Source organism: Podarcis erhardii (assembly GCF_964252035.2).
Source record: "Podarcis erhardii genome assembly, chromosome: 3".
Lineage (NCBI taxonomy): Eukaryota > Metazoa > Chordata > Lepidosauria > Squamata > Lacertidae > Podarcis > Podarcis erhardii.
The window spans coordinates 78102371-78122083 of record NC_138507.1 but is presented as its reverse complement, the minus strand read 5'-3'; the positions used below and the strand labels follow the sequence as shown (position 1 = coordinate 78122083).

At 41.7% G+C, this 19713-nt stretch overlaps 2 protein-coding genes across 6 annotated transcripts in view; one reads left to right on the top strand and one right to left on the bottom strand.

The window, feature by feature from the left end:
* Positions 1-373, top strand: part of HEATR1 (HEAT repeat containing 1) — a 40189-nt gene extending 39816 nt beyond the window's left edge. Inside the window, exon 45 of the mRNA XM_081856403.1 lies at positions 139-373. Within this exon, the coding sequence (XP_081712529.1) occupies positions 139-227 (89 nt within the window). The 3' untranslated portion in view covers positions 228-373. The remainder of the gene's footprint in view (positions 1-138) is intronic.
* On the bottom strand, positions 279-12849 carry LGALS8 (galectin 8). Of its 5 annotated transcripts, none has more exons than XM_081856386.1 (10): positions 12729-12849; positions 10399-10525; positions 9232-9320; positions 7875-8085; positions 6150-6269; positions 4839-4895; positions 4734-4763; positions 3474-3562; positions 2632-2797; positions 279-1752 (listed from the first exon to the last, which is right to left on the bottom strand). In XM_081856386.1, the coding sequence occupies exons 2-10, from the start codon at positions 10438-10440 to the stop codon at positions 1603-1605; spliced, it is 954 nt and encodes a 317-aa protein (XP_081712512.1). In that variant the 5' UTR covers positions 10441-10525; positions 12729-12849; the 3' UTR covers positions 279-1602. The 5 variants fall into 5 exon arrangements, with proteins under 5 accessions (XP_081712512.1, XP_081712514.1, XP_081712513.1 ...); XM_081856388.1 differs by having other exon boundaries at positions 4734-4760; XM_081856387.1 differs by having other exon boundaries at positions 10399-10519; positions 12729-12848.
* Between the last annotated feature and the right edge of the window lie 6864 nt (positions 12850-19713).

The following is a 19713-nucleotide window of genomic DNA, read 5'->3' as shown; positions in this document are numbered from 1 at the left end:
CCAACAGCACTTGGGAGGGCCAGAGATAGCTGCTCACTCCTGTTTTAATGTTTCATAGAGGATGAAACTATTGAGTTCCTTTTTGCCAGTGACTTCATAGTTACTATGTTGTTGTTTGTCTGTCCCCCTCCTCTCCAGATGAATGTGAAGAAGTGGAACACCAGTGCCAGAAGACAATTCAGCAGCTTGAGGTTATTCTTGGAGAACCACTGCAGAATTACTTCTAAGACTATCCATGGTCTTTTTCTTTTCATCATTCTCAATAATATTTAAACATAAACGGTGAACATTTTTTTAATGTTAAACAAGAATTTTAATTGTATACATTTTTTTCCACTCTGAATTGTGATATTAAAAAACACTCATTTATAAACGGTTGGACACTTGGCATTTATCCTTTCTCTGGCTTGCGTAAACTGGATGCGTTCTTCGCATTAGGAAAGTGTGAGGGGAAAACACATCACCCAACTTTGTGCCTGAAGCAAAAACTCTTCTGTATCACATCCTACTGCTGACAGGCAACTTCATCTAAATTCTGCAGTAAATCTAGCACTTGCCTCAGCTCCTATGAGGAAACTAACACTGTCCCGGCCTAGCTGTTTAAATAAAATCTTCTGCCAACTTGGTGGAGCTGAAGAGGAAACTTCACTCACTACTTGGGCTTATTTCTCAGTGACCTAATCTCTGCCGGTGGCATTGTTAAATAAAAGGTTTCAAGTAGACCAGGGAAGGGGCATGCATGGGCCTCCACTTGCTTGACTATACCTCCTCATTCCTATTGGCCATGCTGCCTTGAGATGAAGTCCAACAACAGCTGGGAGGGCCAGTGTTTCCCTGCCACTGCAGCAGGTCATTATAGTTCATTTTTTAAAAAGACAAAGAATTTTGGAAGTCATTGTATCTAATTTTCTCTACATAGCTTCACAGAAGTAAATTTTTAATTCTGCGCCCTTCAGAGCTATTCAGCTGAGAGAGAGAAATGGACCCTTTGTCTCTAACCCCTAGCCCTAAACCCCAAACACTTATCTGGTACAACAAAATAGGAACTTCTCCATTTTAGTCATGTTTTTGTGAAGAAAGACACCTCCAACCATTGAGACTACTAATGGTGCCCTTCATGAGAATATGTATTTTCCAGTACAGTGCAACCAGTTGAGAGTATATACTGGTTATAATTTCTAGAAATCTTCTAAAAGCATGAGAAAGGTAAGAACATAAGAGTTCTTTTGAATCTGCTGTACCTTCCATTACCAGCAGCAGAGTTAGCTTAACAATATAGTCTTCAAATTCACTAGTTGAATTTAGCATACACAATTTTAGTAACAGCAGCTGGTAACTATTTATAACTTAACATTGCACTGTGAATCAACAGTAGGTTTATTCTGCAAGCTATGGTTAGTTTTTAGATATTATGTCAGTTGATTTCCATGGACAAACACAGAAAGGTTTTTGTAAGCAACCTGCATCCAGTATATATGTATTTTTTGCTGCGGTAGATGGATCAAGTTTAATGCTGCTCAGTGCCCTCAAGATTAGAGGGAGGGATTCAAGGAGACCTTTCTAAAATCACTTTGAAAGTAACACACAAGTACTGCATCACGGTTACCAGCTCCTCACATCCAGCAGTCGAAGGTCCCCATGGATTTCCAGGATGCTGATCTTTCCAAGTTGTTTGAACCGGTGTTTGTACTCTATGGCATGCACACCGTTGATGGCAATGTTGTACTGATGGGCCTTGCAGAGTATTATCAACTGAAAGTTAAAGACATTTGACATCCTTAGTTAAATTAAAAACATTCAAAGTTATGGGGTGCGTAAGATAGGAGCATCTGCAAGGCGAAGGCTACAACCTACCCAACAACTAAGGATGGCCATGTTTGAGGAATCATTTACAAGGTAGGATAGTTCGCAACCGTAATATTCAAATAGTTTCGGAACATGCTTAGAAATAGAAACTTTTAAGACTATAGGATGCTGTGTGCTGAAGCTACAACCTCTCCTTGTGCTCCACCTGTGAGGTACCTAGCAGCCTTGCAGGCAAGGGGAAGGGAATATGCGACAAAGGTCCTATCTGCCACACTGCTTCAACTGCTGTGACATAAACAGCTGTTTGTGCTGTATTAAGTTGATGCACAGACCGAGGCTGGCAGAAATCTGTGGTGAGAGTCTAGTCATCCTATCACAGTTCAGTCCTTACAAAAATATTCCATGATCTGGGCAAAGGAGGTATAGATTCCAAAACATCACCATTCTTGCCTGAGTCACTGGGCATAGTGTATTTCTACTTGAATTGTCCTGCGACTTCAAACATGTCCCTGCCATCTATGATAATCAGCTACCAAATTCTGCATGTCCATGGTACATGCTCCAGAGAAAGAAATATGGTAGAAAGTACTCATAACTGTCTAGAACTGTTGGGATTCCAGCTCCCACCAACAGGATGGTCACTGATGATGGGACTTTAAATCCAAAAACATTTCAGAGGGCCAGAGTTTAGTCTCTGTGGGAGAACTAATGTTACACCATATTCTCCTCTACCCAGTCGAACACCATTTTTTCATCCCCAGCAAACGTCTGCATTGCACATATTGCGGCAGATCACTGCTGGTCTGTATTTGTTTAATTAGTTACCTCAAAGTACATTCCTGGAGCAAAAGGAAAATGAGGGATCTGCTTTTCTTCTTCTCCCCAGCTGCTGTCCAGGTAGGAATTTCTCACAAAAGCTTTATCTCTTATTCGGGGATTCAGATGCAGAGCAATGTCATCTGAGTCACTGGCTTTAAGGTTAATGGCAAAGCTGTGAACAAAATAGTAATGTTAAGCTACTGCAGCATCGCTATCATACTGGACAGTGGTGGGAATTACTGAAAGAAGTCAGAAAGTACTGCTATTATGATTTACAACAATCAGTGACAACAAAGAACTTGCAATTTTTTTAATGACTTCTTTTATTTACACACACCAACAAAAACATTTTCAAAAGCAAAATAAATCAAAAATACAGTGAAAGGGTTCCAAGGCGGTTGCTATGTTTTATCCAGAGCATGTAGGTTTCTGATTCTTAATACTTCCGAGAAGAACTTAGTCATGATACAGTGGTGCCCCGCAAGATGAATGCCTCGCAAGACAAAAAGAGTTTTCCGTCTTTTGAGGTGCTTCGCAAGACGAATTTCCCTATGGGCTTGCTTCGCAAGACGAAAACGTCTTGCAAGTTCTTGCGAGTTTTTTCCCACCCACCCCCTTTTTCTAAGCCGCTAATAGCCGCTAAGCCGCTAATAGGAGTGCTTCGCAAGACGAAAAAACCGCAAGACAAAGAGACTCGTGGAACAAATTAATTTCGTCTTGCGAGGCACCACTGTACTTTGGATTATGCTATTAGTGTATTCTAAATACACAGAGAGAAAGAGACCAAAAACAACAGCATGTTAAAACAGCCTAAGAAAAATGACAAATGCCACTCTGATTTTACTAACCCATTTGCTTTTTCATTAATTTCTCCTTTTACGACAATTGTTCGCCCAGGCTCAAGAGGAGAATGAAGTCGTGCAATGTAAGGAACTACCTGAAAATGTAACCACGCTTAGAATTATTATTCCAAAATGAATGGACTGAAATGATTCTCTGGAAACATGAATCCTGTGATCAGTTAGTTTTTACACCTGCCGCACTGTTCATTCCATTTTTGGATGACAAGCAAACATAAAACAGGTTCAGAAACCATTTGGACTGCTCCTCTTTATTTTGAGAATAAATTTCTCCTTTTACTAATTCCTCAGCTTTTCCTCTCATTTCCTTATTGATTTTCTTTAAAGATTATATACTGCTTAGTCTACAAAACCCTCCAAGTGGTTTACATCAAACCTTACGTTCACTGGTGTTTTTAATGAGGTACTCTCCTACAAGATTTATTCAAACTTTAAGTGGCAATCACAATTCCATCAGGTGCAACTGTAGCTCCCGCAGTAAACATGGGAAGAGGAATGCAGAGTGGGAAACTGCAGCCAAACAGTGCTTCCCATCACATGTCCTATGATGGTGAGAAAGACACACATATTGCATGTTTACTGCAGGAAATCAACTGGGGTAGCCATGGAAAAATACAGTTGCATAACATGGCTTGAAGAATAAGGATAAATTTATCAAGTGTACACTCTCTCATTAATACCCTAGCAAATAGTGAAGGGATGGAGAGACAAGACTTTACCTTACAAAAATTATTTCAAAATGAATGGCCACTTAAACAAGAATAAGGTAAAGGTAAAGGTACCCCTGCCCATACGGGCCAGTCTTGCCAGACTCTAGGGTTGTGCGCTCATCTCACTCTATAGGCCGGGAGCCAGCGCTGTCCGCAGACACTTCCGGGTCACGTGGCCAGCGTGACAAGCTGCATCTGGCGAGCCAGCGCAGCATATGGAACGCCGTTTACCTTCCTGCTGGTAAGCTGTCCCCATTTATCTACTTGCACCCGGAGGTGCTTTCGAACTGCTAGGTTGGCAGGCGCTGGGACCGAGCAACAGGAGTGCACCCCGCCGCGGGGACTCGAACCGCCGACCATGCGATTGACAAGTCCTAGGCGCTGAGGTTTTACCCACAGCGCCACCCACGTTCTTAAACAAGAATAATGCTACACAATTCTGCATCAAGGGGTCATGTGAAAAAGCTCATCTGTGCCTACTCCCTAATAACTCTTGCATTGTGTTCCAAATGTGGTTTACATGCCAACTGATACTTACAAACTGTGACGCATCAGGGACTTCTTCCTGCTGGAAAGAGAAAGACTTTGCTATAACCTAAGAAGAACAAAGCTGTGAACCCAGCCAGATAAGAAGAATACCTACATTTCCTGCGTTTGTCTTTGTTGCCCCTAGCAAGGATGGCTGAGAGCCTTGCAAAGACTGCAGAGAAAAGACAGGTTGAGAGATCAACACTCATAGGTCACAGAGAACTCACATAATGAACTGCCATCTCTGAATATCTTTCTAACTGTGAATGTTTCATCAGCAAGCTGTTGAAGGAGGGATGGTTTTTCTTGCTTTAAAACCAGGGTGGGAATTTGCGACCCTCTAGAAGTTGTTGGATTAAACATCCTACATCCCTGACCACCGACCATGCTGGCTGGGGCTGACGGGAGCTGGAGTTCAGCAACATCTAGATCAGGCATAGGCAAACGCGGCCCTCCAGATGTTTTGGGACTACAACTCCCATCATCCCTGACCACTGGTCCTGTTAGCCAGGGATGATGGGAGTTGTAGTTCCAAAACATCTGGAGGGTCGAGTTTGCCTATGCCTGATCTAGAGGGTCACAGATTTCTCACCCCTGCTTTATTAAGATGGTCCTCAAACACATTAGCAAGGTAGTGATGATCCAGCAGTGGCAGATCGCACAACTTCTTCTATAGAAGGTCACCACAGAGGCACGAAGTCAAATGAGGTAGACTGACTAATGCATTGCAAGGATATCTGCCACTTCAGTGATATACCAATTTGTGTGGAGAGAATGTGGAATCACTTTTTCCAAAGCAACACAGGCTTTTCATTATTTCTGGACTCTCCATAGGCAATATGATGGCATCATGCAGACACATTAGGCCCCAAACTGTTCATGTTAGTAGTTATATAAATACTGTGCTCAGGGTACAATATTTCTCACTGCCCAAGTCACTGGGCAATTCCTCTGTCAAAAATCACACACTGCTGCTGCAGGCAATATTTTCTCCCCTTCCTAGCTGAGAGTGAAGCACACCAGCAGATCTATTCTGACCTATCCATAGCTGCTCTTTACGTGTTCCACCGCAGCATGAAATTGCAAGCAGCAGAAAAATGTCTGTAATATAGACAGGCAATGTGGAGCCATTTTGATGCAGTGGTTAGAGTATTGGAGTGAATTTGGGGGGACTCATGTTCAGATGCACACTTGGCCATGAAGCTCACCAAATGACATTAGGCCAATCACTAGCTTTCAACCCAACCTACTTAACAGAGTTGTGACGAGGAAAAATGGGGGTGGGAAATAAATAATATGTATCACCTTGGAGGAAGGGTAAGATAAGCTTAATACTTACTATCTATCTATCTATCTATCTATCTATCTATCTATCTATCTATCTATGCAATCCCTAAATAAGTTGCTGAGTTATTTAATAACTTACCGCATTTAACACAAATCCTATCATATTGACTTGCACATTTCCATATATTCCAATTGTATCTATTTTTTCAAGGTTAAGCCTATGCTTGTAGATCAACAAGTGCTTTCCATTTACAGATACCTAGGAAAAAATAGAAACAAAAACACACAGCTATTTCACACAGTTGTGATGAAAATAAGCTATCATCCGAACAAATGCATCTTAGTTTAAGTTCTTTTGGCATGCAACTGGCTTCCAACAAAGATGTTGGCAGTTTCTCATTTTCACATTTCTGAAAACAAATAAGGCGCCTAGATGCATTTTTTCACAATATTCTCTTATTCAACTGCCTCAAAATGGTTGGTCTGCATGCTCTGGAAGCCTGGCATGTAAGTTATTGAGTTGTCAGCAGTGAGTCCCAAGGACAACACAAACCCAAAAGCTGGAAGGACAATCTGTCTTCTAAAATTGTGTCCGCACACAACTAGTATCTTTCCATGTACTAATTGCACAAGGTGGAAGTGCAATAAATCAGAACTGTATCCCCCAGGTTTTGAGCTTCGTGTCCTGATTTTGTCATGGAATGACATCTATCTTACTGCAGCTCTGCAAAGGTCTGCTGTTATTTTCAGCTAACGAAAATTGTCCATTTCTCTTTTTGGCTGCTTCCTTTGCTATTGGCACTTTTCTCTTTCTTTGTAATCCCCACCCGAGCTTGAGAATATCACCACTGCACCCATTCACCCAAACAGCTTATGAATTACAGCTGCCAGCAAAAGCTAAAACCCTGGTTACTTCACGAAACTCAGACACTTTATCATCTTCACATTTTCTCCCTCCCTTTTGGCAGTATACCGCATCCAATTTATCAGGCAGATGTATGGGCGCCACTGCAGCATTTGTTAATGTTAACAAAAAACCCTGATCATGCAGTTTTTAAGAGAAGGAATTATGCGTTCATGAAAAATGGGTGAACAATTTCTTCAACACTGCCTTTAAAATAAAAAAAGTGACAGGTGTGCTGGTAAGAAGACAGCTAATGGCAAATTGTGAGAATAGGAGACACATTGTGAGCAGAAATATTTGTCGTTAGTTGCATTCAACTCCAAATGTAGTTTTTTGATGCTTGAATACAATCTTACTAGCAAGTGTTGGTTCATTAACCATTGCTGCCTCCCACTTCTTGTCTCTCTGGTTTACTGGAACCTATGGACTACTATTAAACCAGTAGTTTTCTACATGTAAGACGGGAAAGAGTGGATCCTTGCAGGAAATGGAAAACCTCTTCCTCCTAGTTGCATGCTTCTTAGACCAACAGGTAAGAGTGCCATCCTGACCTATTCTGTACGATGCAACTTGTCTGCATGGCTTACCCCTTGTCAAGAAACAGTGATACCATTCTCTTTTTCTATCATGTTTTACAACTCTATAATTTACTATGACAGTATGTTTTATTCAGATCAACACAACTTCATCTAGAAGCAAAACAAAAACAAAAATTAAACCCTGCAGTGGCTATAAAGAGCACTGATCCACAAACACTCAAGTTATTTGAAATGAAGCAATTCAGGAAAAATTAAGCACTTCTTAAGTTCTACTAATTTCAGTGGGAGAGTTAAGCTCTTAAATCCTGTTGAAACCAGTGTGACGTCAATGCCTGATTTTGGCTGGATTGCACCCTCTGTGCTTTTGGGCATGACAGATTGGCTAAGTAAGTAAGTAAGTAATCAGCTTCTAATAACTCACCTGGAATTTATCATGCAGAACCATAAAAACAATCTCAAATGGCTTTCCTTTTCCAAAAGGCATGGCGTGAGTTATCTCTTCCCAGCCCCATCTTTCATTCTGTAGGGTATTGCAAACGATGCAACCAGATTTCTTGAAGCGGGGGTTGAAATGAAAAGCTACATCAGCCCGAGGTTTTGTGCTATTGCCACACTGGAAGTCTATCTGGAACCTGGCAGTAAATTGAAACACATCGGTCAATTCAACCTTCCCATAAGCAACATGCAACAACTATCTAAGGCAGGAGAGGTCAAGTGCATAATTGCTACCTGTGAGAATAGGATGCTTGCTCTATATTCTATGTCTGCTATATGAATCCAGAAAATTGAGCTAGATAATAGGAGCACCTAACTCTTAGTTTGGCTCACGCTCATGGCAACAGTCACATTGGCAGAGGGCTTAGCCGTAGCTTGGTCACTGGACTCACAGCTGAAGATACCAAACTACTCTCAGCAAGATAAGCACACAAGCATCAGTTGCACTTTTCAACTTCTGATACTAAAGATGGTGTATGAAATACAGAAAGGCTCTTTGTAGTCTATATATGTCCATGTCATAAATGTAATGAAAGCCATTATTATTATTATTATTTTTAAGTGGGTATGTTCATGGCTATGGCACAGGTCACTAGCAATTACAGTGGTACCTCTAGATACGAACGGGATCCGTTCCAGAGCCCCGTTCGCATCTAGAATTAAACGTAACTAGCAACGGCGCGAATGCGCACGTGTGCATCGCTTTTAGCCGCTTCTGCGCGTGACATCATTTTGAGTGTCTGCGCATGCGCAAGCGGCGAAACCCGGAAGTAATGTGCTCCGTTACTTCCGGGTTGCCGAGGAGCGCAACTCAAACGCGCTCAACTCGAAGCGTATTCAACCCGAGGTATGACTGTACCAGAAATACTCCCCCCACCCCCCAAAAAATCTAGTGAACATTTAAAAACATTATTTAATATACGCATACATTTCAAGTCATTGCATAAGCCAGACTTCTTGCATATTCACTTTATCATGACCTTCATTTAGTGTTCAGATCTTAGGAGCAGAAGCCAATTACTTTCCCAAGCCATGCATTATCTGAAATTATTTCTGGGGAGTAATTTCACAACACTATCGCTTCCACCAGAAAACCTATGATGCAGAAGCAGCAAGTGCTTCCAGCAATTTGTAACACTTCTCAAAAGCTTTAATTTCATACGTATTTGATGCAACCATTTCAATATGTGAGGGAACGTGTTCTGCTGTCATTTCTTTGTGTGCTTGCCTTCTACCATCACCTACCAGAGGACTATTTATAAAGATCTTATTTGAACTCTTACCTTTCTGCACCTTCTGGGACGGACCCACGTATGACCACAAGCTCTCCAGGCAAAAGACCCCCAATTATAGTCCCAGCATATGGAATACTCTATAAAAAGGAGAGGGAAATGGAATTATTATGCTTCAGGCCTGAGAAGAATAAAAATGAAATTTATACATAGTTTATTTACATTATTAACCTTTCCTGTATTTCACGAACTAGGATTCAACAAAAGCAAATTTTGAACAATTTTTATTTGGGGCGGGGGGGTCATAATTTGCAAGATCTACTAGTTTCGCCAATTCAGAGAAACTCTTTGCTGGGACACAGTCTAAGGCAGCTGGCATACTTATTTGTTTGAACTGACCGGTGTAAAACAAGAAATCATTTCTAGGAACTGGTGGGTGCATTATCCATATACAGCAGGGGTGGCCAACTCCCAAGAGACTGTGATCTACTCACAGAATTAAAAACTGGCAGTGATCTACCCCCTTTTTCAGCTACATGTTGTTGAGCTTTTTTTAGGTAGGAGGAAAGCACAAATTTTTGTGAATTCAAGCCTAAGCTCAAGGGAGAAATAGTTTACTTGCTGAGTAAACTCTGTCTTCCGTTCTGCAGATCATGCAACAATGGAGGGCGGTACCGGATTCTATTTTACCAACACTAAGGAAAGGGACCCAGCGATCTACCAAGACCTCCCGGGGATCTACCAGTAGATCACAATTGACCTGCTGGACACCCCTGATATACAACATGGGATTGGGACCTAGATAAGTCCCAGGACAAAGAGCAGCCATCAAATTAATTTGGACTAGATTTCTAATCCTCACCTATGTGCCTTTCTTCTCCAAAAAGATAGATGTACACACAGAGCTCTGAGAACTACTTGTCCACACTCCTCTAGCTGCAAGCCTAAATACTAGGAAGTAACTTTGAACCCATGGGGCTTCCTTCTAATTAAACTTGCTGCTATCAGCCTTCACCCTGGCCATTAGCTTCTCCTCTCAGCCCACAATCACATGGGACACTATACTTCTGCCAGCCCTTCTTTCTCTTCATCCACTTTGTCTTTGGCCTAGTTCTCTAAAATTTCACTTCACTTTTACTGTAAAACAAGCTTTCTTTAAGGTGAAATGACAAAATCTACAGGTGTCAAAAGGAAAGAAGATGAACAGGAGATAGTTACCGGGTTCTGGACTGTCTTTTGAAAATTGTCCAGGGACATCATTTTTCTGTCCTCTAATCGAAGGAAGTCTTCAGGCTCTGTAGGACCCACTGTGTGGGTCTTGAATGGCAATAAACAGCTCCTGAAACTAAAACCATAGAGCACAAGTTAAATGGGTGCAAAAAGAATATTTTTGGAGATAGCATTCCACAATTGGAGCACCATAACAGAAAAGGCCCTGTACTCTCTTGAACATGGGGGGTACGAAGATAAGGTCTCAGCTGTCAATTTCAGTATGTGCACAAGTTATAGGGTAGTAGGCCGTCCTTCAGAGGCCTGAAATGCCCAGTAACCAGGGGTATTGCTCCAGCACAAGGATTCAGATGTGTTCAGGAGAAATCCCATGCCTATTTAAATCAAGAAGCTTCCGAATGCCTACCATGGTCAACTGGCTAGAGGAATGATCAACATTCCATTGTGTACGTATATTGCACAACGTCCTATGTGCACCATATTACCCTTTTATATATGTTCCTTGAGTACAATATAGTGCAGTGGTACCTCAGGTTACATATGCTTCAGGTTACATACACTTCAGGTTACAGACTCCGCTAACCCAGAAATAGTACCTCGGGTTAAGAACTTTGCTTCAGGATGAGAACAGAAATCATGCTCCGGCGGCGTAGCAGCAGCAGGAGGCCCCATTAGCTAAAGTGGTGCTTCAGGTTAAGAACAGTTTCAGGTTAAGTACGGACCTCCGGAATGAATTAAGTACTTAACCCGAGGTACCAGTGTACTTTTCATAATTTGGGTCTTTCTGATGTCTATATAGGGACCGTCACTGAAGTCTGTACTCTCCCTAATGACCATTTCACACATTACATAGAGAATGTTTGGCTAGGAAACAGAGAAGCAGTATATATCATTCCAGTGGAAACTGCAGAGCTGTTTTAGGAAGTAATGGTATGAAGTAACATATCACAAGGCATGCACATCATTCTCAGGGAAAGCAGATGAAAGGTCAAAGTCCAACTTGTGAATATTGAGAAGGGGAGTTCAGGGCAGAGCCATTCCAACCTTTAGCGAGGCAAGTGAGGTGCGCTAATCATCATTTGCTAATTGGAGCCTCCAGTTGTGGGTGTCTTTGGCTACATAGTATATAGTACAACAAACTGCATCCAATAATAGCTTCCTGACAAGTATGCCTGTATGATGCACATTTGCAAATCCTTATTTATCTTATTCACACCATCAGTTTTAAGCAAACACTTTGAAATGCAGAGGTAGCCAAAACACAAATATATCTTTATTGTACTTCTGCATCTTTTCTGGAAGAGGATTACCAGGATGGGAAAACATAATAGCTCAAGTCATGGATAAGCAGTCTAATACTGTATCTTGTTACCAGCAAAAGTTCTTTAGCTTGAACAGATCAAATCAGCACAGTTACACAGAAAAACATTTATTCAGAATTAGGCTCCACTGAAATCAATAGCTGTAATGAGGATACTAAAATAGTGTAAAGTCAACCATCCAATAGGGACGCGGGTGGCGCTGTGGGTAAAACCTCAGCGCCTAGGACTTGCCGATCGCATGGTCAGCGGTTCGAATCCCTGCGGCGGGGTGTGCTCCCGTCTTTCGGTCCCAGCACCTGCCAACCTAGCAGTTCGAAAGCACCCCCGGGTGCAAGTAGATAAATAGGGACTGCTTACCAGCGGGAAGGTAAACGGCGTTCCGTGTCATGCTGGCCACGTGACCCAGAAGTGTCTCCGGACAGCGCTGGCTCCCGGCCTATAGAGTGAGATGAGCGCACAACCCTAGAGTCTGGCAAGACTGGCCCGTACGGGCAGGGGTACCTTTACCTTCTTACAACCATCCAATGGCAGAAATGCTACCACAGCATTTATGAGTGGCTTTTGAATTGCACCCTATCAACTCTATCCTGAATCTCCTCCGAAGAAAGTTCAACATATTTCAATGGAGCTTTTATCAACAAATGTATATTTAAGATCTATTTAAGATCTTCATATTTAAGATCTTCAGATAAAACAACAGGGTTTCAGCTTGAGAAATATATTGGAGAGTAACTGCAAAAGTAATGTGTAAATGAACTCCTTAGAAGTACAAAGTAAATAAATTGCAGCACTTCCTAGAGACACGGATTTAACTTTTGCTGGATTTGAGGTACTCTTTTAAAGCACGCACTCATGTTTATAGAAACACACAAAACTCTGCCACCAAAAAATATAATAATATCTCGTTTCCACAACACTACGCGCAATTCTTAAGGTTTGGAGTGAATACTCTCAGTTTCCTCACTTTACTTGGGATTATGTGCATCTTCCTCTTACCTTTATAAACCCGTATCCATCGGAAGCGCTCGGCTCTTGATGTTGTTCACGCCATTGAAACTCCTCGCACTGTTTAAAATGGTTCCTCGGGATTCTTCTATTTCCTGGATCACATACAGCATAATGACGTCAGCCACTTAGCTCCTCCTCCCCTTAAAGGACCATCATCTCACCCGGAGTGGTCGAATGATTAGAGAGGGTCTTTAACTAAATCCCCAAGACTCCCGACTCTCACCCGCTTTAGCCAATCGTGTCATCCCTTATATTCAGGCATGGCCAAACTTGGCCCTCCAGCTGTTTTATAATCTTCTACGATGACTAGTTATAGGGACTGTTAGGAAAGTGTGGCTGCACCTCCAGCACGGTTGATTTCCTTCAGTTGACTACATCAGGCTAATATTTGTGTATTATTGACTTTGTTTTCATGCCTGTCTGTGTCGTATTAATGACAGTGCGACGAGAGAAGGGGGAGGGTGGAAGACGCCCTAAACTGCATCTACTAAAATTCAGTTCTTGGAGAAAAAATATTATAACTTCTTATATGACTATATTTTCATCCCATTCAAGCTCCTGTTCCGTTTTAATGGGATTCTGCAGGAAAAGTCACTCGTGGGTTGTTTCCAACAGTACTACGATCTCTCTCCATTTCTACAAAGAGGAGCATTTCCAATCTCCAGTTCTGTCTATTGACCTAGAATAAGTCTTCACTTTTTTTGGTCCCTTCCCTTCCTCTCTCTGGCAAACCACTGTTTTGCTTTTTGGAGAAAATTTTGCGTTTTGCTTTTTCGCAGGCAATGCAAACAGGTGCACTTCGTACCCCCGCATCCCCGCAGCTACCTACCCAGTTAGTAAACGTCGCTGAATGTGTTTGAGTTACAGTTATTACGATCGGCTCCACTGAGATTAAAGTGCGTGATGGTCTTTTGGGCGTCCGGTTAAGACTTTTTCCACCACCACTGCCACCCCTAGCCTCCCCGCCCCAGTCCGTCCTCCCAAACAGCACAGGCTGGTCCACTAGGGCAAAAGGGGCACTGGCCCTCACCTCAGTCTGCAAACCCCCCACCCCCGCCCACAATGCTTCATCAAAAGATCACAGGGAGATTCACCATAATAGCAAACGAAAACAATAACACCCCCCCCGTACAGTTTAAAAGGTAGTACTATATATTGTTTAAATAACCAAAGTCCTGGGAGAAGAGGAATGCTGGATTTTAGAATTTTATTTTTGGGGACCTACCCAGAGAATATATTTTAACTACAAATGTAGTTAATCAATAAAATACATAATACAGTGGTGCCTCAGGTTACATACGCTTCAGGTTACAGACTCCGCTAACCCAGAAATAGTGCTTCAGGATGAAAACAGAAATTGCGTGGTGGCAGTGGGAGGCCCCATTAGCTAAAGTGGTACCTCAGGTTAAGAACAGTTTCAGGTTAAGAACGGACCTCCGGAACGAATTAAGTTCTTAACCCAAGGTACCACTGTAATACACACACACACACACACACACACAGAGAGAGAGAGAGAGAGAGAGAGAGAGAGAGAGAGAAACTTACTTTGTTTTTAAGGCAATAAGGCCAGTCTGGCTACTGAAGAACATTCAATATGCAATGGGTGGAGGCAGGGTAGAGATCACATCCTCAGGCCATGATCTTTGGTGTGAGAGTTGCCTGAAATGTTGGACGGGTTTGGTATTCAGAGGTTATAACTGGAACCTGCAGTTTCTGGTGTGGAAGCTTTGCACTCAGTCCTTCAGGGTGGCAGGGTTGGTTTTTACTATTATATACAGTGACTGCCTCAGGTAGCACATGTGGGGGGGGGGGCTAGAATAGTCTATAAGCTGCCCCTCCCTTCATTCTACCACAGACACATACCCCATCCATCTACACACACATTTCCCCCTTCTATTTATACTCCCCAGCCCTATACACACCGTCCACAAGCACGCACAAAATCCCCTCAGATCCATATAGAAACTACATAGCCACTTGCGAGCACCACTGTGATGGAGGCTATGATGAATGGCTGGGTCCTCCTTTCAGTCCAGCTACTAATGGCCAGACCATGTGCTAGAAACATGATGTTTAAAAAACAAAAATGGAACACAAATTAGACTTTTCAGAACAGGGAATTCTGCTTCCCCTACTATGGATTACTACTGTTTCCTCTGCAACCAGTGAACCCCTATTGCTGGTTGAGGAAGCAATAAACATACATCATTAGCCACAAATCTAGTTCTACCCTTTATTGGGACCCACTCAGAGAATATATATTAACTACATTCAACAATATATAATGGGTGGGGCTGGGGAGAGGTCACATCCTTAGGCATGTGTTATAGAATACTGTGTTTTCATGCACCTCCCCCCCCCCCAGGTCAGCTTTGACCTGAATTGAGAAGAATGGCCTAGCTGTGTTTTAGACCATTACTGTGTTTAAAGACAAGTTTTACAATGCATTGAGGCTGTTCTGTGGATCAAAAAAATTGGATCAAAGTTTGTTGGGGGCGGGGAACACATCTAATCACAGTCTGTGTACATATTACCTCTTACTCTGGCTACAGTGTGCTCCCACCATTGATTATTCAAGACATGTACACATGATATTCGCCACAGTCCATCTCAGTCCTGTATCTTGATAAATACGCTGCTTCCCTCGAACCAGCTTCCCTCTGATTTGACAGATATGGATTGCGTACACCACATCATCATGTGTCTATCATGTGTACACCACTCCCAAACCAGCAGTGGAAGTGCATTAGATGCAGAGTAAATAGGAGTACGCAGTCTAAATGTCACTCTTGAAACCTGGAATCAGAAAACACACAAGGCCTTGACTTTAATCTAGAATTGTATGTATGAGTGCAAGAGTACCAACCAAACAATTGTCACCCCACATTTTCCTATCTCATTATATTTTCAAACACCAAAGATTAAATTATTGTAATACTACAGTTCATCAGTAGATGGGGTGAGTCTTCTTCATTTTGAGGCTTCTCCCCCAAGCCGATGATTGTTTACAGTGATGCTTCAGGTTACATACACTTCAGGTTACAGACTTCGCTAACCCAGAAATAGTACCTCGGGTTAAGAACTTTGCTTCAGGATGAGAACAGAAATCGTGCTCCGGCGGCGCAGCAGCAGCAGGAGGCCCCATTAGCTAAAGTGGTGCTTCAGGTTAAGAACAATTTCAGGTTAAGAACGGACCTCCGGAACGAATTAAGTACTTAACCCGAGGTACCACTGTATATCTAATTGAGTTCAGTGGGTTTTGCCACCAAGTAAACATTCTTAGCATGGCAACTCTATTAGAAAACACATCCCTTGAGACAGAATCAAATTTTCTTAGAACACATAAGCCAATACCTAAAACAGGCATAGTTATTTTGTTTTACATTTTAAAGCATAAAAACATATGGTATATATCAAAGTAACTCATTTACCACTAAATCAGAACACTAGGTAAGCTCCTTCTGCCAGTATGGACTCTTCACCTCTTTAATTTCCCACCAGCCATTCTGATTTCATAGATACAGTACTGTTTGTTTGTTTATTTGTTTAGAATAATATTTAAATACCGCTGTATCATAAAAATATATCACTGTGGTTAACAATGTAAAAATATAAAACTAAGCAATAAAATCACAAAAAGTTAAAAGCAAAAAGGAAATTAAAATTTGGAGGAGCACATGATAGGGTGAAATAGAAGCCACTTAAAAATGTTGTATTTTTGTTGCTTTCTACTAAACGATGGAAGACATTATACGTTTTATTGGGTTAGCTTGTTCTTCACACTAAACTGGGACTTCAGTGGGAGAGGAAGGAAATTAAAATAGTCACCCCTGTGCAAACAGCCAACCTGCCTACATGCATGGCAGACCACAGAATACGGTGTAACTCAGTGCTCAATCACAACACACTAACGGTAGAAGATTAACCCAACAGGGAGACCATATTTCAGGTAACAGGGTGTGCTGGCCCTGTATCTTGTACACTTAGAGATCACAAGGGGGATTTCAGTGAGGAGAAGGGCACTGTGCACTTCCTGCGAGAGCCCACCTGTGTAGGTTGGTGCTTGGTTTATCTGAAATTTGGGTGCCATCACTTTCACAGTCCCTGACGTGCATGTTGTGGAGGTGTTTTCAGGGACACAGTGTGCATGCCTGACGTTTTCCCACCATTTTTGTTTTGTTTTAGCTGGTTCATTTTCTTCTCTCCAGCTGGGCTGAGCACAGTGCAGTGACTGTTCCCCCAGCATAGTGCTAACATATCTCCGGTCCCCACATAATGTGGGTATAGGATTGCTGTGTCTGTGCTTCAGACCTTTGTGCTCAACAATTAAGCAGACGTCCCCTCACATTATTGCTTGGATTTTTAGCTTAGTGTGAAGCTGGCTCAATTAAATTTAAAGTTATCAACCTACCCTACAGTCCCAATCACATCAGTGCAACATGGCAGAAGTGAATGAAAGGGCAGTACATATAACAACTTAAACTTATAATACGAAGTGCCTAAAAAAATGTAAGAAAGGATGAGAGAAACCCATATTGCATTGCACTTTATGTATAAGATAACTAAGCAATGCTCTTGTGGGATGAGCTTGTGGGTTTGTGCCAAGAACCTAATTAGAACTTGAATTGCTTGTCGGAGATAAAAATAGGCCTCACAGCCGAACTTTTGTATGTAATCTTAGCACAAATTAAGCCCAAGACAAAAAGGAGAGTAGGGGGAAGAGGAACATAAATAGGTTGGCATTTGATAGCTATAATTTCATCCTCTCAGAGCAGCTGTATGTTCCATACATACACATAGGTAGGCAAATGGAAGGAGACTCAGTGGTGTGATGCAAGGAAGTCTCTTTCTTCCTACTATGGTCCTCAGTGGCATCTTATAATGCCTTTTGACATTTTCCTTTCCTTTCCTTTCCTTTCCTTTCCTTTCCTTTCCTTTCCTTTCCTTTCCTTTCCTTTCCTTTTGCCGTGAACAATCTCAATTCAGTGTCCCTAAATTTGAAACATCCAGAACACATATTCAGAAAATATTAAAATTTGAAGCATGGATTCCATCTAACATTTGATAAATGTTGAAGATGCAAGAAACTGCATGAAGACTCCTTGTATAGTTTTTGAAAATGCTTCTCCAGGAAACCCTTTAGGAGGTTTGTCTTTTGGGACAGACTACAGTTATTACTCAAGACCTGAATGTGTCTGCTGCTTGGTTGTTTACAGAATATAGTGAATAACAGAGATCTAGAAATTGTTTGTTAATTTTTAATCATCTTTTTATAAAATGAGATCAATGTTCCACTCTATCAGTCTCATTTTACAATATATTGGATATCACTGTACTGATAAAACAAGGACATTCTGTGAGCGTTCTTGGAGGTAAACAAATGCATAGTCCAGTGGCGTAGCGTGGGTTGTCAGCACCCGGGGCAAGGCAAGTAATTTGCGCCCCCTAACCCGTAGGGGCAGAGAGCTGCGAGTGCGAGCGCCCCCCCCAGATGTTGCACCCGGTGCGGCCAGCCCCCCCTGCACCCCCCACGCTACGCCACTGGCACAGTCAATTCATAAGATGCCCAGATCAATGGTTGCAATGAATTGAAATGATAAATTTCACAGAAATGGCTCAGTTCACAGCTCATTCTAAGCCAAAGACGAGGAACCTGTGGCCTGCAGGCCAAACTTGGAGCACCAACAGGCTTCTCCATTTAGCCCCACTCTTATTGTTGACAATTACAGGAAAGGCAAGATTTCCAAGACTGATGAAATCCTTTCCTCTCATAGCCACTAATGGGAGGCCTGTGCACACATTGTGCTCTCATCATTGGTTTTCTAGGGTGGCCTCTAATGAATCACCTCCCCCCCCCCAAGAAGTCAAAACACAGATCTGCCAAAAAAAAAAAAAAAGAACAAAAAATGCACATGCTGATTTTAGAAAATAGTAACTGTAATTTAAATGGAAATACAATGTTCCTCACATTAGTGGGGAAGAATGTGACCAGGCGAGTTGTTGATGGGAAACTTCTGGGCTCCTGCTCTCCCTTTCAATGGTTTGTTTTTTGTTTTGTTTTTACCAGACTTCAGCCAGATAGTCCTTCAAGTACAGGATAGCCCTTTAAATGGAGAACTCTCTCTGTGTAAAGTAGGACACATGACCACGCCAAGGTATTCATCCATTGTATTCTAAATTAAGGCTGTTGAGTTTACACAACTTCCATTCATTTGATGGAAATGTTTGCCTTAAATAATTACAGCAACAGTAGTTTAGGGGGAAAAACCAGCAGTGCACTCAGTCAAAATCTAATAAACAGGATTGATTTCTTCTACTAATGTTAGAAACCAAGGTATAACACAAACATGTAACAGAGACTGGTTATATATACAGTAGAGACTATGTAAACACAGATCCATTACAGTAAAAAAAATACTTAGCAATTCTTAAAAATTCAGCATATTATTATGTGAGTAAAAGGAGTAAACACACTGTGGCTGAGGTTTCACTCAACATTCAAAGCTAACTTGTCTCATCTGTTCTTGAAGGCAGCAACTCCAAAAGCTATTCAGAATAATTTTCAAGAGCTTAGCATGTCTGAAAAAGGCTTCAGTCATAAGCATACCTACTCGGAAGTAAGTCCCATTCAATTTAAATGAATTGCTGCTAAGCATGCATGCTTAGGGCTATAGCTCAACATTTTATTTTATTTTATATTAAAATAAAATGGTTTAGCCCTTCATTCTTTAAATACAGATCTTGATCCTATGGTTTCTCATTATCTCTGTTCCGATTCACATGTGTAACAAATGATCCCTTTTTCTATTCATATATGTATCAAATGATTCACTTTTTCTACAGCATACCCTTCACATTTGTAATGTATTCAAAGTGTCTGACTTTTACCTCTGAATTGGCCCTCTGCCCACCATTGTGTCATGCTATGTGAGATATAAACCAATGCATATTCAAGTGACTGTAATTAATCTGA

Coding starts and splice junctions, on each gene's coding strand:
- LGALS8 (XM_081856386.1), bottom strand. CDS start 10,440: ATGATGTCCCTGGACAATTTTCAAAAGACAGTCCAGAACCCG. Junction 6,270..7,874: donor TTCTGCATGATAAATTCCAG/GTGAGTTATTAG, acceptor ATTTTTTCCTAG/GTATCTGTAAATGGAAAGCA. Junction 4,896..6,149: donor TAGGATTTGTGTTAAATGCG/GTAAGTTATTAA, acceptor TTTTCTCTGCAG/TCTTTGCAAGGCTCTCAGCC.